General features: G+C 41.1%; 1 protein-coding gene across 1 annotated transcript in view; it reads right to left on the reverse strand.

Annotated features, from left to right (window-relative positions):
- LOC133612190 (uncharacterized) overlaps positions 1-25,825 on the reverse strand; it is a 48,781-nt gene that overhangs the window by 20,840 nt on the left and 2,116 nt on the right. Inside the window, exons 2-11 of the mRNA XM_072913868.1 lie at positions 23,202-23,294; positions 23,029-23,142; positions 16,564-16,643; positions 16,322-16,485; positions 16,108-16,246; positions 12,980-13,087; positions 12,790-12,909; positions 12,617-12,716; positions 8,871-8,991; positions 8,600-8,799 (exon numbers count right to left, since the gene is read on the reverse strand). Coding sequence (XP_072769969.1) covers positions 8,600-8,799; positions 8,871-8,991; positions 12,617-12,716; positions 12,790-12,909; positions 12,980-13,087; positions 16,108-16,246; positions 16,322-16,485; positions 16,564-16,643; positions 23,029-23,142; positions 23,202-23,294 — 1,239 coding nt within the window. The remainder of the gene's footprint in view (positions 1-8,599; positions 8,800-8,870; positions 8,992-12,616; positions 12,717-12,789; positions 12,910-12,979; positions 13,088-16,107; positions 16,247-16,321; positions 16,486-16,563; positions 16,644-23,028; positions 23,143-23,201; positions 23,295-25,825) is intronic.

Genomic DNA, 25,825 nt, shown 5'->3' on the forward strand with positions numbered 1-25,825 from the left:
GTGCCATCTCCGGGTTGGGGAGGAGATCCTGCCCCAAGTGGAGGAGTTCAAGTACCTCGGAGTCTTGTTCACGAGTGAGGGAAGAGTGGATCGTGAGGTCGACAGGTGGATCGGTCTTCAGTAATGCGGACGCTGTATCGATCCGTTGTGGTGAAGAAGGAGCTGAGCCGGAAGGCAAAGCTCTCAATTTACCGGTCGATCTACGTTCCCATCCTCACCTATGGTCATGAGCTTTGGGTTATGACAGAAAGGACAAGATCACGGGTACAAGCGGCCAAAATGAGTTTCCTCCGCCGGGTGGCGGGTCTCTCCCTTAGAGATAGGGTGAGAAGCTCTGTCATCCGGGAGGAGCTCAAAGTAAAGCCGCTGCTCCTCCACATGGAGAGGAGCCAGATGAGGTGGTTCGGGCATCTGGTCAGGATGCCACCCGAACGTCTCCATAGGGAGGTGTCCGACCAGTAGGAGGCCACAGGGAAGACCCAGGACACGTTGGGAAGACTATGTCTCCCAGCTGGCTTGGGAACGCCTCGGGATCCCCCGGGAGGAGCTGGACGAAGTGGCTGGGGAGAGGGAAGTCTGGGCTTCTCTGCTTAGGCTGCTGCCCCCGCGACCCGACCTCGGATAAGCGGAAGAAGATGGATGGACGGATGGATAAATGAACTTGAAATCTCATCTAAAAATATAGTGGCAAGAAACACGTCAATAATGAATAAAGTAAAACATGTTCTGAACAAAAATGACTTCATATTCTCTTCTGCTCACTAGTGTTACATATCTGACTTATTGTGTAGAAATATGGGGAAATAACTACAAAAGTGCACTTCATTCACTAACTGTGTTACAAAAATGATCAGTTATAATACCGTATTTTCCGCACTATTAGCCGCACCTAAAAACCACAAATTTACTCAAAAGCTGACAGTGCGGCTTATAACCCGGTGCGCTTTATATATGGATTAATATTAAGATTCATTTTCATAAAGTTTCGGTCTCGCAACTACGGTAAACAGCCGCCATCTTTTTTCCCCGTAGAAGAGGAAGTGCTTCTTCTTCTACGCAAGCAACCGCCAAGGTAAGCACCCGCCCCCATAGAACAGGAAGCGCTTCTTCTTCTACTGTAAGCAACCACCCGCCCGCGTAGAAGAAGAAAAAGCGCGCGGATATTACCGTACGTTTCATTTCCTTTGTGTGTTTACATCTGTAAAGACCACAAAATGGCTCCTACTAAGCGACAGGGATCCGGTTCATGAAAAGACGCAATCTCTCCATCCGCACACGGACTACTATTTCACAGCAACTGCCTAAAGACTTTCAAGAAAAGCTGGCTACTTTCCGTGCATATTGTAAAAACAAGATAGCTGAAAAAAAGATCCGGCCAGAGAACATTATCAACATGGACGAGGTTCCACTGACTTTTGATATTCCTGTGAACCGCACTGTGGATACAACGGGAGCACGTACGGTGAATATTCGCACCACAGGGAATGAGAAGTCATCCTTCACTGTGGTTCTAGCTTGCCATGCTAATGGCCAGAAACTTCCACCCATGGTGATATTCAAAAGGAAGACCTTGCCAAAAGAGACCTTTCCAGCCGGCGTCATCATAAAAGCTAACTCGAAGGGATGGATGGATGAAGAAAAGATGAGCGAGTGGTTAAGGGAAGTTTACGCGAAGAGGCCGGGTGGCTTTTTTCACGCAGCTCCGTCCATGTTGATATACGACTCCATGCGCGCCCACATCACGCTGGTTTTTAATATATTATTAAAGTTTGACTGACCTATCTGACTGTTTTTTTGACATTCCTTTAGCGCAGTTAGATGCGGCTTATAACACGGGGCGGCTTATAGGTGGACAAAGTTTTGAAATATGCCGTTCATTGAAGGCGCGGCTTATAACCCAGGGCGCCTTATGGTGCGGAAAATACGGTAATACATCATGTTGGATATAGAGAACATACAAACCCTTTATTTATTGAATCAAAAATATTGAAATTCACAATTTGGTGCATTTGCAAACAACTAAAATCATGTACAAAGCAAAACTATAACCTGCTAGCCAAGAATATACAACAATTCTTCTCAACAAAAGAGGAGAAATATAACCTAAAACATTTGTATGCACGTGCAACACTTAAAACCTTTAGCATATCAGTATGTGGAATCAAATGATGGATTAAGCAAATAAATCAAACAATGTACTAATGTGATTCAGTTTAGGAGACAAACTGGAAGTGTTTACAAAGTACAAGGAAGAATCATTTTGATAAAGGTTTTAAACCTTATTAAAAATGAGATATCATGGGAATCTTAACTGTGTATCGAGACAACTTTTGTATTCCACTGATGTAAACATGAGAAGAGGAACAATTAAATAAGCTTTGTTTCTTCCTACTTCTTTACGGTCATGTTGTAAGGACACATGAGAATAAGTCAATAGTATCATTGATCATATTGTGACTGAACACATGTTCGAAATAAACTTCAACCAAGAGACTGACCAGCACTTCTCTGCTTGTCTGGTCCAAGTTCCACAGACAAGTGGAAGTGTCAGGTAACCAAGCAGGTGTTTGGAGTCGCCCATTGACTTGGATGGGTGAGTCTGACAAATAACATCAATTGCTGGCACATAGGTTGATGGAATAATTCAATAAAGAATACATATAGTTATAATTAAACTGTGCATTTAAAAAATTAATACATAAACAAATCAATAATAATTCAAAGTAAAATAAATGATTAAATATCGAAAAATGTATTTAATCTTGAAAAACACAATTACCGTAATTTTCTGACTATAAATCGCTCCGGAGTATAAGTCGCACCGGCCGAAAATGCATAACAAAGAAGGAAAAAAACATATATAAGTCGCACTGGAGTAGGGATGTCCCGATCCGATATTTGGATCGGATCGGCCGCCGATATTTGCAAAAAAATGTGTATCGGCAAGGCATGGGAAAATGCCGATCCAGATCCAGTTAAAAAAAAAAAACTCCGCTCCGTGTTTTCCAACACACCTATTTAAATAATACATTCCACTTTTCTGCTGCTCCCTAATTTCCGTTCCGCATTTTCCAGCACACCTTCAACACATCCACAGGTCTGTGAATTCTCACGCAGTTGCTTTTAGCTGCTGGCATTACACGACAGGCTCTTCTCACTCTTTCCTGTGTCTCCCTCTCACAGACAGCAAGCGCACCTTCTTACACACGTCACATACTGTCACGTCATACGTCACATACTGTCACGTCATACGTCACATACTGTCACGTCATACGTCACATACTGTCACGTCACACGTCACATACTGTCACGTCACACGTCACATACTGTCACGTCATACGTCACATACTGTCACGTCATACGTCACATACTGTCACGTCATACGTCACATACTGTCACCTCATACGTCACATACTGTCACGTCACACGTCACATACTGTCACGTCATACGTCACATACTGTCACGTCATACGTCACATACTGTCACGTCATACGTCACATACTGTCACGTCATACGTCACATACTGTCACGTCATACGTCACATACTGTCACGTCATACGTCACATACTGTCACGTCATACGTCACATACTGTCACGTCATACGTCACATACTGTCACGTCATACGTCACATACTGTCACGTCATACGTCACATACTGTCACGTCACACGTCACATACTGTCACGTCATACGTCACATACTGTCACGTCATACGTCACATACTGTCACGTCATACGTCACATACTGTCACGTCATACGTCACATACTGTCACGTCATACGTCACATACTGTCACGTCATACGTCACATACTGTCACGTCACACGTCACATACTGTCACGTCATACGTCACATACTGTCACGTCACACGTCACATACTGTCACGTCACACGTCACATACTGTCACGTCATACGTCACATACTGTCATGTCATACGTCACATACTGTCACGTCATACGTCACATACTGTCACGTCATACGTCACATACTGTCACGTCATACGTCACATACTGTCACGTCATACGTCACATACTGTCACGTCATACGTCACATACTGTCACGTCATACGTCACATACTGTCACGTCACACGTCACATACTGTCACGTCATACGTCACATACTGTCACGTCATACGTCACATACTGTCACGTCATACGTCACATACTGTCACGTCACACGTCACATACTGTCACGTCATACGTCACATACTGTCACGTCATACGTCACATACTGTCACGTCATACGTCACATACTGTCACGTCATACGTCACATACTGTCACGTCATACGTCACATACTGTCACGTCATACGTCACATACTGTCACGTCACACGTCACATACTGTCACGTCATACGTCACATACTGTCACGTCATACGTCACATACTGTCACGTCACACGTCACATACTGTCACGTCACACATCACATACTGTCACGTCATACGTCACATACTGTCACGTCATACGTCACATACTGTCACGTCATACGTCACATACTGTCACGTCATACGTCACATACTGTCACGTCATACGTCACATACTGTCACGTCACACGTCACATACTGTCACGTCATACGTCACATACTGTCACGTCATACGTCACATACTGTCACGTCATACGTCACATACTGTCACGTCACACGTCACATACTGTCACGTCATACGTCACATACTGTCACGTCATACGTCACATACTGTCACGTCACACGTCACATACTGTCACGTCATACGTCACATACTGTCACGTCATACGTCACATACTGTCACGTCATACGTCACATACTGTCACGTCATACGTCACATACTGTCACGTCATACGTCACATACTGTCACGTCATACGTCACATACTGTCACGTCATACGTCACATACTGTCACGTCACACGTCACATACTGTCACGTCATACGTCACATACTGTCACGTCATACGTCACATACTGTCACGTCATACGTCACATACTGTCACGTCATACGTCACATACTGTCACGTCATACGTCACATACTGTCACGTCATACGTCACATACTGTCACGTCATACGTCACATACTGTCACGTCATACGTCACATACTGTCACGTCACACGTCACATACTGTCACGTCACACGTCACATACTGTCACGTCATACGTCACATACTGTCACGTCATACGTCACATACTGTCACGTCATACGTCACATACTGTCACGTCACACGTCACATACTGTCACGTCACACGTCACATACTGTCACGTCATACGTCACATACTGTCACGTCACACGTCACATACTGTCACGTCATACGTCACATACTGTCACGTCATACGTCACATACTGTCACGTCATACGTCACATACTGTCACGTCACACATCACATACTGTCACGTCATACGTCACATACTGTCACGTCATACGTCACATACTGTCACGTCACACGTCACATACTGTCACGTCATACGTCACATACTGTCACGTCACACGTCACATACTGTCACGTCATACGTCACATACTGTCACGTCATACGTCACATACGTATACGTCCTCCCCGAGCAGAGAGGTAGCAGCATGGCTAACGTTAGCTGTGATGCTAGCGCAGCCGTGCGAGCAACGCTCCCTCTAAGGTGCGCGCTTGTGCAATTGCGCACTGTTTAAACGTCCTTTGCGCGTAGCAATTATATGCCACGCACAAAATCAAAAAAAAAAAAAATAAGCGCATAACAATTTTCGACACACGGACACGACAGAGAAAACAGTTTTCGTCATCATTGTTCAAATATTATAACATCTGTCGAGACGCTTATCTCCGTTCGGTGCCACACGTCCACACCATCAAAATGCCGAGGCAAAAATGTCCACATCAACACCGTATGAAAAAATTAGTGATTTTTTTAGTTGTGATTTCCTTCTCTGCATGAAAGTTTAAAAGTAGCATATATTAATGCAGTATGAAGAAGAATGTTTTAATGTAGACATGCAAGCCTTGAAAGAACATTTTGAAAATCAAGACTACATTTCCTGCAAATGGGTGCATTTCTACCCTATATTTTAACTTTAGATTTATTCTCATATCAAACTCTTTTGGCTGTCTTTTTGACACTTACATCCACACCCTGGATTATAAATAATGTCAATAATTCAATGTGATTATCTTGTGTGATGACTGTATTATGATGATAGTATATATCTGATAGTATATATCTGTATCATGAATCAATTTAAGTGGACCCCGACTTAAACAAGTGGAAAAACTTATTGGGGTGTTACCATTTAGTGGTCAATTGTACGGAATATGTACTTCACTGTGCAACCTACTAATAAAAGTCTCAATCAATCAATCAAAACACATAGAATCATCATACTGCTGTGATTATATGCATCAAGTGTTCATTCAAGGCTAAGGCAAAATATCGAGATATATATTGTGTATCGCAATATGGCCTTAAAATGTCGCAATATTAAAAAAAGGCCATATCGCCCAGCCCTAGTTCAATGATGCCATTTCTGTTTGTCATGTATCATTTTGTCTATTTTGTGTTTATTCTTGAATAAACAGGTCAGTTTCTTGTTACCAACCATTGTGTATTATTCAAACTCCCCTAATTCAGCTGGCTAGTTGTTATCAAGAGTACTAAAACCCTTTTCAACATGATTCTGACAACTAAGTAGGCTAAATAACTTTAAACTTTAATACATGCTCGGATAGGCCAGTATCGATAGGTATCGGTATCGGATCGGAAGTGCAAAAACAATATCGGTATCGGATCGGAAGTGCAAAAACCTGGATCAGGACATCCCTACACTGGAGTAAAAGTCGCATTATTTGGGGAAATGTATTTGATAAAAGCCAACAGCAAGAATAGACATTTGAAAGGCAATTTAAAATAAATGAAGAATAGTGAACAACAGGCTGAATAAGTGTACGTTATATGAGGCATAAATAACCAACTGGTATGTTAACGTAACATATTATGATAAGTCATTCAAATAACTATAACATATAGAACATGCTATACGTTTACCAAACAATCTGTCACTCCTAATCGCTAAATCCCATGAAATATTATATGTCTAGTAGAGATGCGCGGTTTGCGGGCACAACCGCGGAGTCCGCGGATTATCCGCGGATCGGGCGGATGAAATTAAAAAAAATTAGATTTTATCCGCAGGTCGGGTCGGGCGGTTGAAATAAAAAAAAATTAGATTTTAAATAGATTCAGGCGGGTGGCAGTTAAACCAATTGGTAAATATATATACATAGTTAAATGTTGTTACCCACATACGAAAAACGAGCAGGCACCTGCAGCATATGCCACAACAGAAGAAAAAAAAGAAAAAGAGATGGACACTTTTACGGAGCGGAGAAGGGACGCCTCGCCGGGGTCCGGGACCGAGGCCCCTTCCCCCGAGAGGGCCCCACCGGGAGCCGTAGCTGAGGCGATCCGCGAGAAGGGCCCGACGCACGTCCAGGGTCACCACCGCGCCCACCGCACCGACACCCCGCCTCGTCCGCCTTCGCCGCGGCCGGCGTCACGCGCAGCAGGTAAGCAGCTTACCTGCCCGCCACCCCCGTGGCCGGGGGCTCGTAACAGGGGTCACTCCGCGCGCTCCGCCCGCGCAGCTTACCTGCCCGCCACCCCTGTTGCCGGGGGCGCGTAACGGGGGTCACTCCGCGCGCAGTGCGCTCACGAAAGGGGTGGGGCTCACCCTGGTTGATATAGACAGCAGGACGGTGGCCATGGAAGTTGGAACCCGCTAAGGAGTGTGTAACAACCCACCTGCCGAATCAACTAGCCCTGAAAATGGATGGCGCTGGAGCGTCGGGCCCATACCCGGCCGTCGCCGGCAGCGAGACGCGCTTGGAGGTGCGCTCAGCGCGGCTCCCATATGATTGCGCACTGGTGTGCGTCTGGGTCGTGACAGCGTGGCACGCGAATGTCTGTGCTGCATTGGATCAGTCTCCTTTCTTTAACAGGCAAAAGCTTTATAACCTCACTAATGCCTTGCATCGTCTATATTAGATATATAACAACGGGCGGGTGCGGTTCTGATCAAATGTTAGATCGGGTGGATGGCGGACGGTTGACGACTTTCTGATGCGGTTGCGGATGAAATAATTGCCTATCCGCGCATCTCTAACGTCTAGTCTCTTACGTGAATGAGATCAATAATATTATTTGATATTTTACGCTAATGTGTTCATCATTTCACACATAAATCGCTCCTGAGTATAAGTCGAAAAAAACTGCCACTTATAGTCCGAAAAATACGGTATATACTAAAAATAAGTGATTGATCCTGAAATAAAAAAATATGAAATACATTTTTAATAAATGCTTAAATATTGAAATAATCTATCAAATGTAAAATAATTACAACGTGATATCATAAATATTAGAAATAACGAATGAACAAGTGATAAATCAACATGATTAAATGATTAAATAAATAATAAAATATTGAAATAATCAATTAAATCATGAAATCTATTAAATCATAAATTATTTAAATTGTGAAATAATTAAATCAATAATTATTGAATAAAAAAGGATTAAATAATTAATTAAAATTGAAGTAATTAACTGAAAACGACACAAAATGTATCTAATTTGTCCCATTTGATCCTCACCTTGTTCATCAAATGTTGAAGTAACGACGACGTCTGCTTCTCCTGCAGCTCCATGACATGTGTCAAGAGTCTCAAGGACACCTGCTCCAGCTGGTCCTGGGACCACTCTGTCGGGGCTCTGCTGATGTCAGACCGGGCTTTGTTGATCTCACTGCTCGTTTCCCAGGTGTGGCGGATTTGTTTCAGCTTCTTGACGCAATCTATTGGCAGTGGGACCTTACATTTTCTCAGCGGTAAGACACAACAACGCTAATAAGCGACAAGAATTCACCTGCTTTAGGAGACTTTGTGGGAGCGGGTTTTTGCACATCCTCCAAGGTGACTCCATGTAGCAAGTGGACCAGCTGCTTCCTCTCCTGCTCCTGGCTGAGCACCAGCAACTGCAGCAAGGCCTGCTGGGTAAGCAGTCAAATTCATCTTTTGCTGAAAGGACTTGAGAGGGTGAGGTACCTCTTAGTAAGACAGAGGCAAAATCATTCATTAAAGGAAATATTTTGAAAGAATGGCTATCACATCGAGACATGAGTACAACAGGAAGACACTTATATGCAATACAGAACACAGTAGGAGCGGGAAGAACTGTAAGGGGGAGCACAAAAGGGGAAGGAATCATATCATGCATTAGATTAGGACACACCAGACTGACTAAGACCTTATAAGTAAACAGCCAACAGGATTATGTGACAGCTGCAATCATTTATTGTAGAAAATACATTAGAGAAAGGAGTAAACTGAGAGAGGAAGTTAGAAGACATGGACAGAAGGAGGTTACTCTCAAAAGGAGGTACAAAGCACCAAGCAGAATGTCAGAATAATTGGATCTAAGTTATCACAAAACTTTGTGTTTCAATGAGTTCCCGGCGAGCAGACAAAAGCTGTCTTTGATCTTACCAATCAAAAGGCTTGTAAAACTCCACTGTGCAGGATGGGAAGCGACATGAAGGCGTCGGTTTCTTTGATGTATTGTAATCCACAGGAAGATTTTGTCTTGACCCGAGATTTACAAAGCGGAGAGGAAGCAGGACCTGACCCCCCTCCTGGCACCTTTTCTTTGAACAGCTTTGTAACCAAAGGCGACGGCTGTTTACGACCCCCCTTCCTTTAGAAACAGCTGTTGCCATGTAATCAGGGAAAGTCCAAATAAAAGAGGAGGTGTACAATCTTTGGTCAGAGCGTGGTGGAAGACTGTACAAGGGTACAGGTCTACGCGTTTCTCCTTATTGAGCCAAATTGTATTCTGTCTGTTTGATTCCTTGCTTCTTTGTCTGTTTAATAGAAGTCATCAGGGTTTGAACCTGACACAGAACATTTAAGTGAAGTTGCTAGAAGAGACAGGTTTATGTAATAGAATTTAGTTTGGCAAGGTACAAAGCAGGGTTTTTCAACCTTTTTTGAGCCAAGGCACATTTTTTGCATTGAAAAAATGCGGAGGCACACCACCAGTAGAAATCATTAAAAAACTCAACTCGGTTGGCAGTAAAAAGTCGTTGTCGCAATTGTTGGATATGACTTTAAAACTGTGGTCCCCAACCTTTTTGACCGGTCAACGCTTGTACATTTTTCCCAAAATGTTGTCATAAAAAAATACAATCATGTGTGCTTACGGACTGTATCCCTTGCAGACTGTATTGATATATATTGATATATAATGTAGGAACCACAATATTAATAACAGAAAGAAACAACCCTTTTGTGTGAATGAGTGTAAATGGGGGAGGGAGTTTTTTTGGGTTGGTGCACTAATTGTAAGTGTATCATACCTGCCAACTTTTGAAATCAGAAAAACCTAGTAGCCAGGGTCCAGGGGCCGCAAGTCCTGGTGGGGGGTTCAGGCTTCGCCCCCCGACGCAAAATGATTGATTGCATTCAGACAGGTTAAAATGTTGCTAAAACCATCACTTTTCTATCAGTCACAGTGACTTTTCAAAACAAAAATATTACAGCAAAAATCATATGGGTTGATTGACATGTTTATTCTGTAAGCTAACTTCAATAGTTTGAAATTATTTTGACAGTTAATGCCAGTTATCCTGTCAACCTTTCACAAGACTTCAATTTGTTAATTGAAAGTATAAACAGTATAAAAACTTTTTACAGTAAACAAATGGTAAAACAGTACTAAACAATTCCATTAAAAAAAAAATTGGTGTCATTATTAACTTTCTGTCCAAGCTTGTATAATCTACTGCCTTGTTCAATTGTAAACAATATTCTGTGCCTAAAATTCACATTTCTATCACAATTATCATACTGTAAACATGGTAAGCTAACTTCATTCAAATTAATAGTCCTGTCAATAGCATGGAATTACAATTCAAATGTAGTTTTTTTGTAAGCCTTTCAAAAGAATCAAAATATGAAAAATTAATGACAATTAATGTAAGCCATCAGACACTTGAAAAGTGGCACATCACATCTCTAATGTAATCATTTGAACTTTTCAACAGAAATAGCACTGCAAAAATATTAAGGACATACTTCTGTATTTTGGTAGTTATGCTGTCAACATTTAACAAGATTTCTTCAACTTGGACTTGAAAGCATAAATAGTATAAACACTTTTAACAGTATAACAGTACTAAACAATTCCAATAGATAACATTGGTGTCATTACCTTTTTGTGGCTAAAATCCGAAAAACGTTGAAAGTTTTCCACTTGTATCGCTAGCAACGGCATTAGACTTGTGTTTTTTTGTCCCAAAGTGGTCTTTTACATCGCTAATTCCTCCGTGTCCGATGGAAAAATCTTGTCTGCACAAGGTGCAATTCGCGTAGTTTTCACCCTTTTTGGAAGGGATAATTATTCCCGGATAGGCTTTTGAATATTCTTCACGGAATGACTGCAGTTTTCTTTTCGGTTTAAGACTCGTTTGCGATTTTTCTCCGGCTGATTCCATGATCGTTCGCTCGTTTGGAAACAATGGCAACTGGTGCCTCGTGCTTGGCAGCGGTGCTATAAATAGCCTCGCGCATTTAAAAAAAATTTTTTTTTTTAATGAATGAAAAACCGTATTTTTTATCACTGCAACCGTAACCCGGAATAGGTTGATGAAAACCGTACTAATTACGGGAAAACCGGAGTAGTTGGCAGGTATGGTGTATCTTGTGTTTTTTATGTTGATTTAATTTAATTAAAACATTTTTTATTTTTCTTTATTATTTCTTGTGCGGCTCGGTACCAATCGATCCACGGACCGGTACCGGGCTGCGGCCCGGTTGTTGGGGACCACTGCTTTAAAGCATAACCAAGCATGCATCAATATAACTCTAGTGTTTTTAGTTCTTGTCTTGCGCTCCTATTTTAGTGGATTCTTCTCTTTTTTTGGTATTTTCCTGTAGCAGTTTCATGTCTTCCTTTTGAGCGATATTTCCCGCATCTACTTTGTTTTAGCAATCAAGAATATTTCAGTTGTTTTTAATCCTTCTTTGTGGGGACATTGTTGATTGTCATGTCATGTTGGGATGTACTTTGTGGATGCCGTCTTTGCTCCACAGTAAGTCTTTGCTGTCGTCCAGCATTCTGTTTTTGTTTACTTTGCAGCCAGTTCAGTTTTAGTTTGGTTCTGCATAGCCTTCCCTAAACTTCAATGCCTTTTCTTAGGGGTACTCACCTTTTGTTTATTTTTGGTTTAAGCATTAGACACCTTTTTACCTGCACACTGCCTCCCGCTGTTTCCCACATCTACAAAGCGATTAGCTACCTGCTGCCACCTACTGATATGGAAGAGTATTACACTACTGAGCTCTAGACAACACTCAACAACAACACATCATTTGCAGACTATAATTACTGGTTTGCAAAAAGTATTTTGAACCCAAAATAGGTGAAATGACATCATCTCACGGCACACTAGTGGTTGAAAAACACTGGTATAAACAGTATGTTTGTATGTGAGGGTGGGAACTCTGGTTCACATTCCAATACAGTAGGTGGCGGTATTGCACCTTTAACCTTGAGTTCCCCGCCATAAAAGAAGAAGAAGAGATTGATTATGTAAGAAAATAGCATGACTTGACCTGCTGTGATAATTGGCAGTCTCTTGGGTGTTCTTCTACGTCTCCACGGTGCAGCAATGAAGCAGCCTGCTCTTCTCTGCATGGACTGTAAACATGTGGCCTGCAAAGACAATATTCCCACCGCTCAATTTCTACATGAACTACGGACACAATGTTAGCACTTTGTGTCTTACCACATGTCCCAACATTGTTGCGCTCCCAAATACGCATCATTGGATGTGTTTTCCCTTTCAGCTTTGAGCGTTGCCAGCCTGATATGCCAGCACATCAGGCTCAGACTGTCCTTGTCCAGCCTGACAAGTTGGAAGAATCCACAAGGAGTTATTCCATATTCAAATGAAGTCATCGGGTGTTGAGTCGTACCTCTCTGCCAAAGCAGTTAGGCTTTCCCTTTCTTGTTGACGTGATGTGTTGAACTTGTAGAGGAGAGAGACAGCAGTGAAGCACTCTCTACTGGACTCACGACACGTCCTGGAGGACAATTTCACATTTGGAGCATTTATATGTCATCAAATATCGATAGTTGAAAAAACAAACATCCGCCATTTTTAATGAGAGAAAAAAAATATATTCTGAGAAAAAAATGATCCTAATGCAAAGAAAAGTGTGTAACAAATAAATCAAATGTTTTTTCCCTTTTATGCTCATTTCTTTGTATTTTGCATCATTGATTACTCAGAATAAGATGTTGTATCCTTTGTGTTAATTAGTGAATAGCAGAGGTGGGACCAAGTCATTGTTTTGCAAGTCACAAGTAAGTCTCAAGTCTTTGCCCTCAAGTCCGAGTCAAGTCCCGAGTCAAGACAGGCAAGCCCCGAGTCAAGTCCAAAGTCAAGACTGGAAAGTCTCAAGTCAAGTCCTAAGTCCTGCATTTTGAGTTTCGAGTCCTTTCAAGTCCTTTTAACCACAGACTAATATATTAACACAGATTGTGTATGCTTTTCAAACGCTGTATTTATTTATTAAAACAAGTGCATTTTAAATTGCAGGAAAGAAAATTGTGCTGACATTGCACTTTATAATAGCACTATTAACCAGTCATTTTAAACATTAACTCATTCCTTTACAGAACAAACACATTGAAAAATAAAGTGCAAATGTACTTATTTGTACAAAAGTGTTAACATTGAAAAAACATGACATATACGTGAACATAACAAAAAAGTTGTACTTTTTATATGTCAGGGCCCTATGCTGCATTGCATTTGCAAAAGACCAAATTAGCCAAGAGTCTGTCAGTCATTTGTGCACGATGGGGGCGTAGTATGATGCCACCATGGCTGAAAACTCGCTCCACTGGAGCACTGGAGGCAGGCACTGCCAAGACTCTCATGGCCACTCGGAACAGTGAAGGAAGAGTCTTCATGTTCAATGCCCAGAACAAAAGGGGGGAGAGAGTTGTTTTGGGTTGGTGCACTACTTGTAAGTGTATCTTGTGTTTTTTATGTTGATTTAATTAAAAAAAAGAAAAGAAAAAAAAAATATTTCTTGTGCGGCCCGATACCAATCGATCCACGGACCAGTACCGGGCCGCGGCCCGGTGGTTGGGGACCACTGAGGTAAACAACCAACAGTATGTCAGAAAGCTAGCTAAAACGGTACACATATTCATAATATAGTATACATTTTAACTGACCCTTATTTGACTATTTTTGTCTTTTTTTAGGTGGCTAAAATACGCGGTGCTGCTGACCGCCGTCTAACGTTACGTGTGATATATTGACTAACGTAACCCTGCTTAAAAAAAATCACTGAACAAAAAGTATGAATAAGGTAGTGAACTGCAACAGATTCCCGTGTTTGCAATAACGTTATAACGTTAGCAGTGAGTTTACAGCCTCACTGATTTAACTACACAGCAAATAAAAGTCACGTTACTTAGCCAATAAACGTTATCTTACATTCAAAACTTACCCTTCTTTGTGCAACTTCAAATGCCGGACGAAGTTGGAAGTTGTTGCCTCTCCATCAGTAATTTTGGAACCGCATGTGTTGCATACTGCAAACCGTTTTGTGTTGACCACCTCGTCATTTTTATACCCAAACAAAATTATTTTAGGTATCATTTTTTGTTCACTGGCGTGTGGTTTGGACATGTCTTCTTTGTTGGTTGTCCTGCAATTTGATTGGATGAATGCTGTGTGATGAAAACAAAGTAGATGTAATTTGATTGGCTGTTGTACTGAGAGCACACCAGCTGACACACGCAACGCTGATAGACAAGTACACAATGAAAAATACGGAGCGCTCCCGAATAACTTTTTCATCTTTGGGTTTTGGGGAAAGTAGCAAGTCATGTCAAGTCATGTCAATTCAAAAGGCTCAAGTCCAAGTGAAGTCACAAGTCATTGATGTTAAAGTCGAAGTCGAGTTGCAAGTCTTTTTACATTTTGTCAAGTCCAGTCTAAAGTCATCAAATTCATGACTCAAGTCCAAGTCATGTGACTCGAGTCCACACCTCTGGTGAATAGTGCTATCCATTATTATAAATAATTACAGTTTTTTCATAAATATAAAACTTGATTGTTGTAATATTTTATTTATTTATTTATTTTGCTCCATAAAACTTACTATATTTAAATAATATTACTGTCTTATGGAAAATAAAACTTCATTCTCACAACATTATGATATTTTTTCCTGGTAATGTTCTTATTTTTATTCTCAAACAAATTAAACTTTGAGTATTATTACTGTTTTTTTTTCTTACCAAAATAAACCTGATTATTTTAATATAGATTTTTTTTCTATTGCTCCATAAAACTGACAATATTTTTATATTACTACAGTGTTTTTTGTCTTATGAAAAATACAACATTATTCTCACTACATTATGATGATTTTGAGAGATATTCTTATTTATTTTTTAAACAAATGAAAATGGATGTTTTTTGTCCTACAAAAACACAACTTTATTCTTGTAAAATGATGATGGGTTTTTTTTCCAATCAATTTTGTATTTTTTTTTCCATACAAATCAAACTTTATTCACCAGTTATTGCTATTTTTACTTTTTTCTTGCAACATTATGATTCTTTTTGTGGTGATTTTAGTATTAACACCTGACCTTACTCTTGTAATATTATTGTTCTTTTTGGATTATTTTCCTATTAATATCACAACATTTTTTCTCATAAAATTAGACAATGTTTAAAGAATGTTAGTTTTTTCTCAAAACGTTATGGTTCTTTTTATATTAATTAAAAAAATGTGCATACAAAACTGACTTTACTCTCAAAATATTATTGCTTTTAGCATAAAAATAAGATTGCCAAATTATGTTTTAAATATTTTATCATACAAATTTGACATTCACACATTTATTTTCTTATTTCAAAACATTTGATTCCTGTGACATTACAATTCCTACCCTTTCATCATTAAAATATGACTTCACTTACATAGTACCACCATTTTTTTGCAGTTAAAATATTCATTTTTATAATTATTTTATAAATATGATGCAACGAGTTCCCCCTGGAGAAAAGCACCTGTATATCCTGAATGCTCCTGGCAGTTCAGCCAATCGGAGCATGTCGTTGTCCTCCAACGCCTCCTCTGCAAGATCCCCGAGCCGAACTTCTTCTTCGTGCCGTTGCCATGGCGACAGAGCCTCCCACACGTCCACATCTGTGACATCACAACAAAAGACAGTCAAAACGGTAATAAAAAAACAGAAATCCTTACAGCACGTTTTGCCCTTACTGTGGTGTTCCTGCAGCATGTCAGCGTAAAGCAAACGAGTGACGACGTCATACTTTACGTCCATCAAGAGGAGGACATCTGACGCAGACATACAGCCCCAGGCTTGACCTCTGACCCCTGTGCTGGGAGAGGCCAGCATGCCTCGCACACCCTCAGTCACCAATCTGAACACACACATTGCAATTGAAAGAACTAAGCATGGACTTAAGTATGTAACAATTGTAATATTTGCATGATCTGACTTAGCCCAGCTGTGTCTGGCTGCCTTCTGGAGGCTTCTCACACTGCATAGCTGCTCCTCTTCCTCCATCCTTGTCTTCCTCTGCATGTTGAGGAACATTCTATTCAGTAAAGTGCGTGTCAGGTAGTGATGGGTCCGGCAACACCGATGCATCGGAGCATGCGTCGAGCTCATAGAGCAAAACCCTGTGTCGCTTTTAGAAAGTCACGTGACCGATCATGAGCTGTTTTGGTCACGTGACCGATACGCCAACTGTGTCGCCTCCTCTGTGCCCTGTGAGCGGCTCTTCTCTACAGCCGGAGAAATAATAACTAAGAAGAGAAATCGTCTAAAATGTAATACGTCGGAAAAACTTTTCTTTTTTTTTTTTTTATAAAAATGTGTAAAAAAATAAAATTAAAACAATTCCCAGTCCACAATCATCCACAACACGTTCTCTTAGATTTCCATGTTATGATACATGTTCACATTATTTATTGACTGTATCTAAAAAAGATAAAAATATATTTTTATTTAAATGAAGATATGAAATAATCCTAAATGACTTGGTTTATATTATTGTATATACTAGGGCAGGGGTCACCAACGCGGTGCCCGCGGGCACCAGGTAGCCCGTAAGGACCAGATCAGTCGCCCGCTGGCCTGTTCTAAAAATAGCTCAAAGAGCAGCACTTACCAGTGAGCTGCCTCTATTTTTTTAATTGTATTTATTTACTAGCAAGCTGGTCTCGCTTTGCTCCACATTTTTAATTCTAAAAGAGACAAAACTCAAATAGAATTTGAAAATCCAAGAAAATATTTTAAAGACTTGGTCTTCACTTGGAATAAGCGGTAGAAAATGGATGGATGGATGGGTCTTCACTTGTTTAAATAAATTCATTTATTTTTTACTTTGCTTCTTATTACTTTTAGAAATACAATTTTAGAGAAAAAATACAACCTTAAAAATTATTTTAGGATTTTTAAACAAATATTACCTTTTTACCTTTTAAATTTCTTCCTCTTCTTTCCTGACAATTTAAATCAATGTTCAAGTAAAAAAAAATTTTTTTATTGTAAAGAATAATAAATATTTTAGCTTCTGGTTTTTTGACGAAGAATATTTGTGAAATACTTCTTCAAACTTACTATGATTGAAATTCAAAAAAAAATATTCTGGCAAATCTAGAAAATCTGTAGAATCAAATTTAAATCTTATTTCAAAGTATTTTGAATTTCTTTTAAAATTTTTGTTCTGGAAAATCTAGAAGAAATACTGATTTGTCTTTGTTAGAAATATAGCTTGGTCCAATTTGTTAAATATTCTAACAAAGTGCAGATTGGATTTTAACCAATTTAAAACATGTCATCAAAATTCTAAAATGTATCTTAATCAGGAAAAATTACTAATGATGTTCCATAAATTATTTTTTTTATTTTTTCAAAAAGATTCAAATAAGCTAGTTTGTCTCTTCTTTTTGTCGGTTGAATTTTGAATTATAAAGAGTCGAAATTGAAGATAAACTCTTTCAAAATTTTATTTTAAATGTTTTCGTATTTTCTCCTCTTTTAAACCGTTCAATTAAGTGTTTTTTTCATCATTTATTCTCTACAAAAAACCTTCCGTAAAAGGAAAACAAATGTATGACGGAATGACAGACAGAAATACCCATTTTTTTATATATATAAATGTATTTATTTAGCTATTCTTGTTTAAATCACACTTATGTGTAACTTACAAATGACAATATATTTATTTATTTAAGTGTGTATCAAACTGGTAGCCCTTCGCATTAATCAGTACCCAAGAAGTAGTTTTTGGTTTCAAAAAGGTTGGTGACCCCTGTACTAGGGCATCAAATCAGTGTCAGTTGAGTCGGTCCATAGGTTGCCTGTAGGGATTTTTAATGTCCAGCAGATGTCAGTATTTAGTGACACAGTATCGACACAGTATCAATACAGTTTTGCAATGTGTCCAAACGCTTCATGACGCCTCATCAACCCATCACTAGTGTCAGGTAAAGCACTGCAAAAACTGAAATCTAAGTAAGATGAAATATGTGAAATAAGGGTGATATTTGCTTATTTTCTGTCTGATAAGATCATTCTTCTCACTAAGCAGATTTTATGTTAGAGTGTTTTACTTGTTTTAAGTGTTTTGGTCCTAAATGATCTCAGTAAGATATGACAGCTTGTTGCTGAGATTTGATGACCTATATTGAGTAAAACATGCTTGAAACTAGAATATCAAGTGTTGTGTCATCAACACTCACAAGTATAAAACTACTTTTTTTTTTAAAGTCATCATTTCTTATTTCAAGCATGAAATAAAAAATCATGACTTTGACACAATTGTGTCTCATAATTAAAACAGATGACAGCCAAATGGACTTTGCTGTTTTATTTTCAATGAAACAATAGAAAACACGTACTCATATAGTAGTACAGTTTGCACAGTACAGTAAACTGACATTTAAACATTTAACATTTCAAACAATTTTGAACAGAAATAGTTCATGCACATTCAGATAAATTCTTCAAAATTACAATAAAAAAAAGTTGGCCGGGGGCCAGATTGTACATATATATTAGAGATGCGCGGATAGGCAATTATTTCATCCGCAACCGCATCAGAAAGTCGTCAACCATCCGCCATCCACCCGATGTAACATTTGATCAGAACCGCACCCGCCCGCACCCGCCCGTTGTTATATATCTAATATAGACGATGCAAGGCATTAGTGAGGTTATAAAGCTTTCGCCTGTTAAAGAAAGGAGACTGATCCAATGCAGCACAGACATTCGCGTGCCACGCTGTCACGACCCAGACGCACACCAGTGCGCAATCATATGGGAGCCGCGCTGAGCGCACCTCCAAGCGCGTCTCGCTGCCGGCGACGGCCGGGTATGGGCGCCATCCATTTTCAGGGCTAGTTGATTGGGCAGGTGGGTTGTTACACACTCCTTAGCGGGTTCCAACTTCCATGGCCACCGTCCTGCTGTCTATATCAACCAGGGTGAGCCCCACCCCTTTCGTGAGCGCACTGCGCGCGGAGTGACCCCTGTTACGAGCCCCCGGCAACAGGGGTGGCGGGCAGGTAAGCTGCTTACCTGCTGCGCGTGACGCCGGCCGCGGCGAAGGCGGACGAGGCGGGGTGTCGGTGCGGTGGGCGCGGTGGTGACCCTGGACGTGCGTCGGGCCCTTCTCGCGGATCGCCTCAGCTACGGCTCCCGGTGGGGCCCTCTCGGGGGAAGGGGCCTCGGTCCCGGACCCCGGCGAGGCGTCCCTTCTCCGCTCCGTAAAAGTGTCCATCTCTTTTTTTTTTCTTCTTCTGTTGTGGCATATGCTGCAGGTGCCTGCTCGTTTTTCGTATGTGGGTAACAACATTTAACTATGTATATATATTTACCAATTGGTTTAACTGCCACCCGCCTGAATCTATTTAAAATCTAATTTTTTTTTATTTCAACCGCCCGACCCGACCCGCGGATAAAATCTAATTTTTTTTTTATTTCATCCGCCCGATCCGCGGATAATCCGCGGACTCCGCGGTTGTGCCCGCAAACCGCGCATCTCTAATATATATATATATATTAGGGATGTCCGATAATGTCTTTTTTGCCGATATTCCAATATTGTCCAACTCTTAATTACCGATACCGATATCAACCGATATCAATAAATACAGTGGTGGAATTAACACATTATTATGCCTAATTTGAACAACCAGGTATGGTGAAGAGAAGGTCCTTTTTAAAATAAATAAATTAATAAAATAAGATAAATAAATTAAAAACATTTTCTTGAATAAAAAAAAAAGTAAAACAATATAAAAATAGTTACATAGAAACTAGTAATGAATGAAAATGAGTCAAATGAAGTGTTAAAGGTTAGTACTATTAGTGGAGCAGCATGTGTGCTTACGGACTGTATCCTTGCAGACTGTATTGATATATATTGATATATAATGTAGGAACCTACCACAATATTAATAACAGAAAGAAACAACCCTTTTGTGTGAATGAGTGTAAATGGGGGAGGGAGGTTTTTTGGGTTGGTGCACTAATTGTAAGTGTATCTTGTGTTTTTTATGTTGATTTAATAAAAAAAACAAAAAAACGATACCGATAATAAAAAAAAAAAACATACCGATAATTTCCGATATTACATTTTAAAGCATTTATCGGCCGATAATTTCGACATCTCTAATATATATATATATTCCTTGCGCACTAATTGACTGAAAGAGCACGCACTTGGCGCGATGATGTCATGTTATCCATGGAAAAATGCATTTTTAGACAATATGATTTGCCTGAGCGGCTAGGAGACCCCGAGAGTAACAAGCGCTTGCCTTGTTGCCTTTCCATTAAGAACAATACATTAGTTTTTAGTATAAGTTTGCTGCTTTCAAGAAATGTAATATCATTATGTCAAGATAATGGCACTAGCGTTTACTTCATTAGGGCCCGCATGGCCCATTGCATAAGGACTCCCTGTGGGAGTCCTTATGCAATGGGACATAAGGACCTATTGAATTTCTAAGGTTTTATTCTTTATTCTTTATTCTTCCGCCGCCACATGAAACTGTAATTTGACCCACTTAACATGCTTCAAAACTCACCATATTTGACCCACACATCAGGACCTGCGAAAATTGCCTTTTTAAAAAAAAAAAAACGAACCACAAAACTCAATATTGCGCTCTAGCGCCCCCTAGGAGAAAAAAAACTAGACTGCCTGTAACTCCCACTAGGAAGGTCGGAGAGACATGAAACAAAAACCTCTATGTAGGTCTGACTTAGACCTACATTTCATAATAGTACATTGTCGGGCTAAAATCAACAGGAAGTTGGCAATTCCCCCTTCAAGACAAAAAAAGTACTAAAAACAGTCACTTTTGCCTCTTTGAGCTGTAATTTGACCCCCTTAACCTGCTTCAAAACTCACCAAACTGAACGCACACATCAGGACTGGCAAAAATTGCGATCTTATAAAAAAACCTAACCCCAAATCTCTTTAGCGCAATTTTTGAATAAAACGCAGAAAAAACTGCTCCTCGGAAGACAAAAATGACAAAACTGCCTGTAACTCCCACTGGGAAGGTCGGAGAGACATGAAACAAAAACCTCTATGTAGGTCTAACTTAGACCTACATTTCATAAATTGACAACCCCCAGCAAAAATCAACAGGAAGTTTGCTATTCCCCCTTCAAAACAACATTTTTGTAAAAACCGGTCACCTTTCTTCAAACATTATCTCCTCTGAGCGCGTTTGTTGTTTCGGCTTCAAACTAACACAGGAGAGAGATTGAACCCTTCTGATTAAAAGTTGACCAAAGAGGTTTAATTACTGCTCGGGTTTGGATTTTATGTGCCGTCAAAGTCGGTCCCGTCCATCGCTGCTTGCAGCTTTAATTATTATTATTCCGCCGCCTCTTTGAGCTGTAATTTTTGATACCTGCCCCGGTTTTGATTTTATCACCCTTCAAAGAACCTCTGCGCTGATGCTGCTGTTTTTTCAAGAAGGCTGCTTAAAAGCAGGAAGCACCAACGTGCCCACACAATGCAGACAAGGTAGGTACACTAGACAAAAGTATTGGGACACTTCAGACTAAAAGTAGACAAAAGTATTGGGACACTTATGACTACCACTGGACAAAAGTATTGGGACACATAGCACGAAAACTGGACAAAAGTATTGGGACACTCGGGACTACAACTTGACAAAAGTATTGGGACACTTATGACTACCACTGGACAAAAGTATTGGGACACTTATGACCAAAACTGGACAAAAGTATTGGGACACTTACACTTGACAAAAGTATTGGGACACTTAGGACTACAACTTGACAAAAGTATTGGGACACTTAGGACTACCACTGCACAAAAGTATTGGGACACTTACACTGGACACAAGTATTGGGACGCTTACGCCTAAACTTGACAAAGGTATTGGGACACTTAGGACTACAACTTGACAAAAGTATTGGGACACTTAGGACTACCACTGCACAAAAGTATTGGGACACTTACACTGGACACAAGTATTGGGACACTTACGCCTAAACTTGACAAAGGTATTGGGACACTTAGGACTAGCACTTGACAAAAGTATTGGGACACCTACACTGGAAAAAAAGTATTGGGACACTTAGGACTAGCACCTGCCAAATACGCGGGCCCGACCAACGCTGCTTGCAGCTTTAATTTAAGAATATTTTTCAACATACTGAGAAAAAATGTCTCATATTTGTTTTTTCTGTCAAGAAAAGTGCACTTATTAGTGAGAATATACTTATTTTAAGCTATTTTGGGGTTCATTGAGGTTAGCTAATTTGACTTGTTTTGGAAAGTCTTGACAAGCCAAATGTTCTTGTTCTATTGGCAGATAATTTTGCTTAGTTCAAATAAAATACCCCTCATTTTTGTATTTTTTTCTCTTTGTTTTTGAACACTGACTTTTTGCAGTGCATTTGTTACCTGAGTGCTGCCAGTGTGACGCCAGCAGGACGTTTTGGAGCTTCGGTGAGGACACGTCGTGGCGTGAGAGTGGACATGTTGTCCGGCGTTGAGCAGCTGACCCTCCCAGTACAACTGAAGACAATTCTATATCAGTCCTTTTTATTATTGTCAGTCAAGATGTCGCCAATTACCTTTTCTTTCCTCTCCTTTGCGGTCTTCATTTCGGTGATGACGTCCAGAAGGTGTTCACCAACACACGACCACTGACTGTCTCCTTCTCTAACCTGGTAGATGAAGTCAGTACTTTCAATATTTTACCTTGAGTTTGAGTTTATTTGGAACATGCATGCATACAACATGACACATCACAATTCCCCAGTTTCTCTTTTCAACATGTTGGAAAAGGAGTAGTGTAGGAGCCTAATAGAGAGCCATACTTATTTTATTATTTTTGAGTGATTGATGTGTGTATGTCAGTGCAGGTGGTGAAAAGTTCCCACGCAGGCCTATAAGGGGCAGGAGTGCACTGGGCGAGTGATTGGCAGTCGGGCACCAGCATACCTTCTTTGACCTCACCTGTCTGTAGACCTGGGCTTTATATAGGCTACCTTTTATTTTGTTCCCCGAGTATTCTGTTCCTTGATTTTTGTAAATAAAATAATCTTCAATCGCGCTGCTGGATCAGATTGAATTAGTGGATGGATAGCGGCCATCAGCCTTCCCGGTAAGGTCTATTCAGGTGTACTGGAGAGGAGGCTACGCCGGATAATCGAACCTCGGATTCAGGAGGAACAGTGTGGTTTTCGTCCTGGTCGTGGAATGGTAGACCAGCTCTATACTCTCGGCAGGGTCCTTGAGGGTGCATGGGAGTTCGCCCAACCAGTCTACATGTGCTTTGTGGACTTGGAGAAGGCATTCGACCGTGTCCCTCGGGAAGTCCTGTGGGGAGTGCTCAGAGAGTATGGGGTATCAGACTGTCTGATTGTGGCAGTCCGCTCCCTGTATGATCAGTGTCAGAGCTTGGTCCGCATTGCCGGCAGTAAGTCGGACACGTTTCCAGTGAGGGTTGGACTCCGCCAAGGCTGCCCTTTGTCACCCATTCTGTTCATAACTTTTATGGACAGAATTTCTAGGCGCAGTCAAGGCGTTGAGGGGATCTGGTTTGGTGGCTGCAGGATTAGGTCTCTGCTTTTTGCAGATGATGTGGTCCTGATGGCTTCATCTGGCCAGGATCTTCAGCTCTCACTGGATCGGTTCGCAGTCGAGTGTGAAGCGACTGGGATGAGAATCAGCACCTCCAAGTCCGAGTCCATGGTTCTCGCCCGGAAAAGGGTGGAGTGCCATCTCCGGGTTGGGGAGGAGACCCTGCCCCAAGTGGAGGAGTTCAAGTACCTAGGAGTCTTGTTCACGAGTGGGGGAAGAGTGGATCGTGAGATCGACAGGCGGATCGGTGCGGCATCTTCAGTAATGCGGACGCTGTATCGATCCGTTGTGGTGAAGAAGGAGCTGAGCCGGAAGGCAAAGCTCTCAATTTACCGGTCTATCTACGTTCCCATCCTCACCTATGGTCATGAGCTTTGGGTTATGACCGAAAGGACAAGATCATGGGTACAAGTGGCCCAAATGAGTTTCCTCCGCCGGGTGGCGGGGCTCTCCCTTAGAGATAGGGTGAGAAGCTCTGTCATCCGGGGGGAGCTCAAAGTAAAGCCGCTGCTCCTCCACATGGAGAGGAGCCAGATGAGGTGGTTTGAGCATCTGGTCAGGATGCCACCCAAACGCTTCCCTAGGGAGGTGTTTAGGGCACGTCCGACCGGTAGGAGGCCACGGGGAAGACCCAGGACACGTTGGGAAGACTATGTCTCCCGGCTGGCCTGGGAACGCCTCGGGATCCCCCGGGAGGAGCTGGACGAAGTGGCTGGGGAGAGGGAAGTCTGGGCTTCCCTGCTTAGGCTGCTGCCCCCGCGACCCGACCTCGGATAAGCGGAGGAAGATGGATGAATGGATGGATGGATAGCGGGAAAAGGAAGAATAAGTGACAAGGAAGGTGTGAGTCAGACAAGATGCCCGCGCCCCAAGTGGAACAAACATTTGACCAAGTGGAACAAACATTTGAACAAAGGGGTTATAGGAACAATCACTTTCAGTGTTTTATGCCACTTCAAGTAGGAAGAAGCAGAGCTTATTTAATCCTACCCCTTTTCTTTTACATAACAGTTGCTAAAACCTTTGTTCACTTCCTGTTCTCAATTTATTCACAATATACTCCATAAGTAATCACTATAAAAATAAATAAATAAATAAATAATACTCGGTGAAGTAAGTTATATTTCCTATGGTGAGATGAGTAAGATTATCTTGAAAATGAACGGATGGATGAGATAAATTCAGAATGTTTATCATGGAAGAGGAGGTGGAAAGGGTCTCCTGGGCGTGAACATCTCAAGCAACATGACCTGGAAAAGCAACACCACTGCACTCCAGAAAAAAGGTCAGCAAAGACTGTATTTTCTGAGAAAACTGAGGAAAATAGATCTGGCTGATAACCTGCTCCTGTCCATTAAGTCAATACTGACCTACGGCATCTCCGTGTGGTTTTCTAGCTGCACGGTGGCAGAGAGAAAGAGATTACAGGGGGTCATAAACGCGGCCCAGAAGATCACTGCATGTCCTCTTACATCTCTAGAGGACCTGCATAAGAGACACTGCAACAGGAGAGCAAACAGCATCCTCAGGGACTCATCCCACCCAGGTCACCACTGGCTTGAACTCTTGCCCTCAGGGAGGCGTTATAAGACCATCAAAGCAAGGACAAATA

Source organism: Nerophis lumbriciformis, linkage group LG10 (genome assembly GCF_033978685.3).
Source record: "Nerophis lumbriciformis linkage group LG10, RoL_Nlum_v2.1, whole genome shotgun sequence".
NCBI lineage: Eukaryota > Metazoa > Chordata > Actinopteri > Syngnathiformes > Syngnathidae > Nerophis > Nerophis lumbriciformis.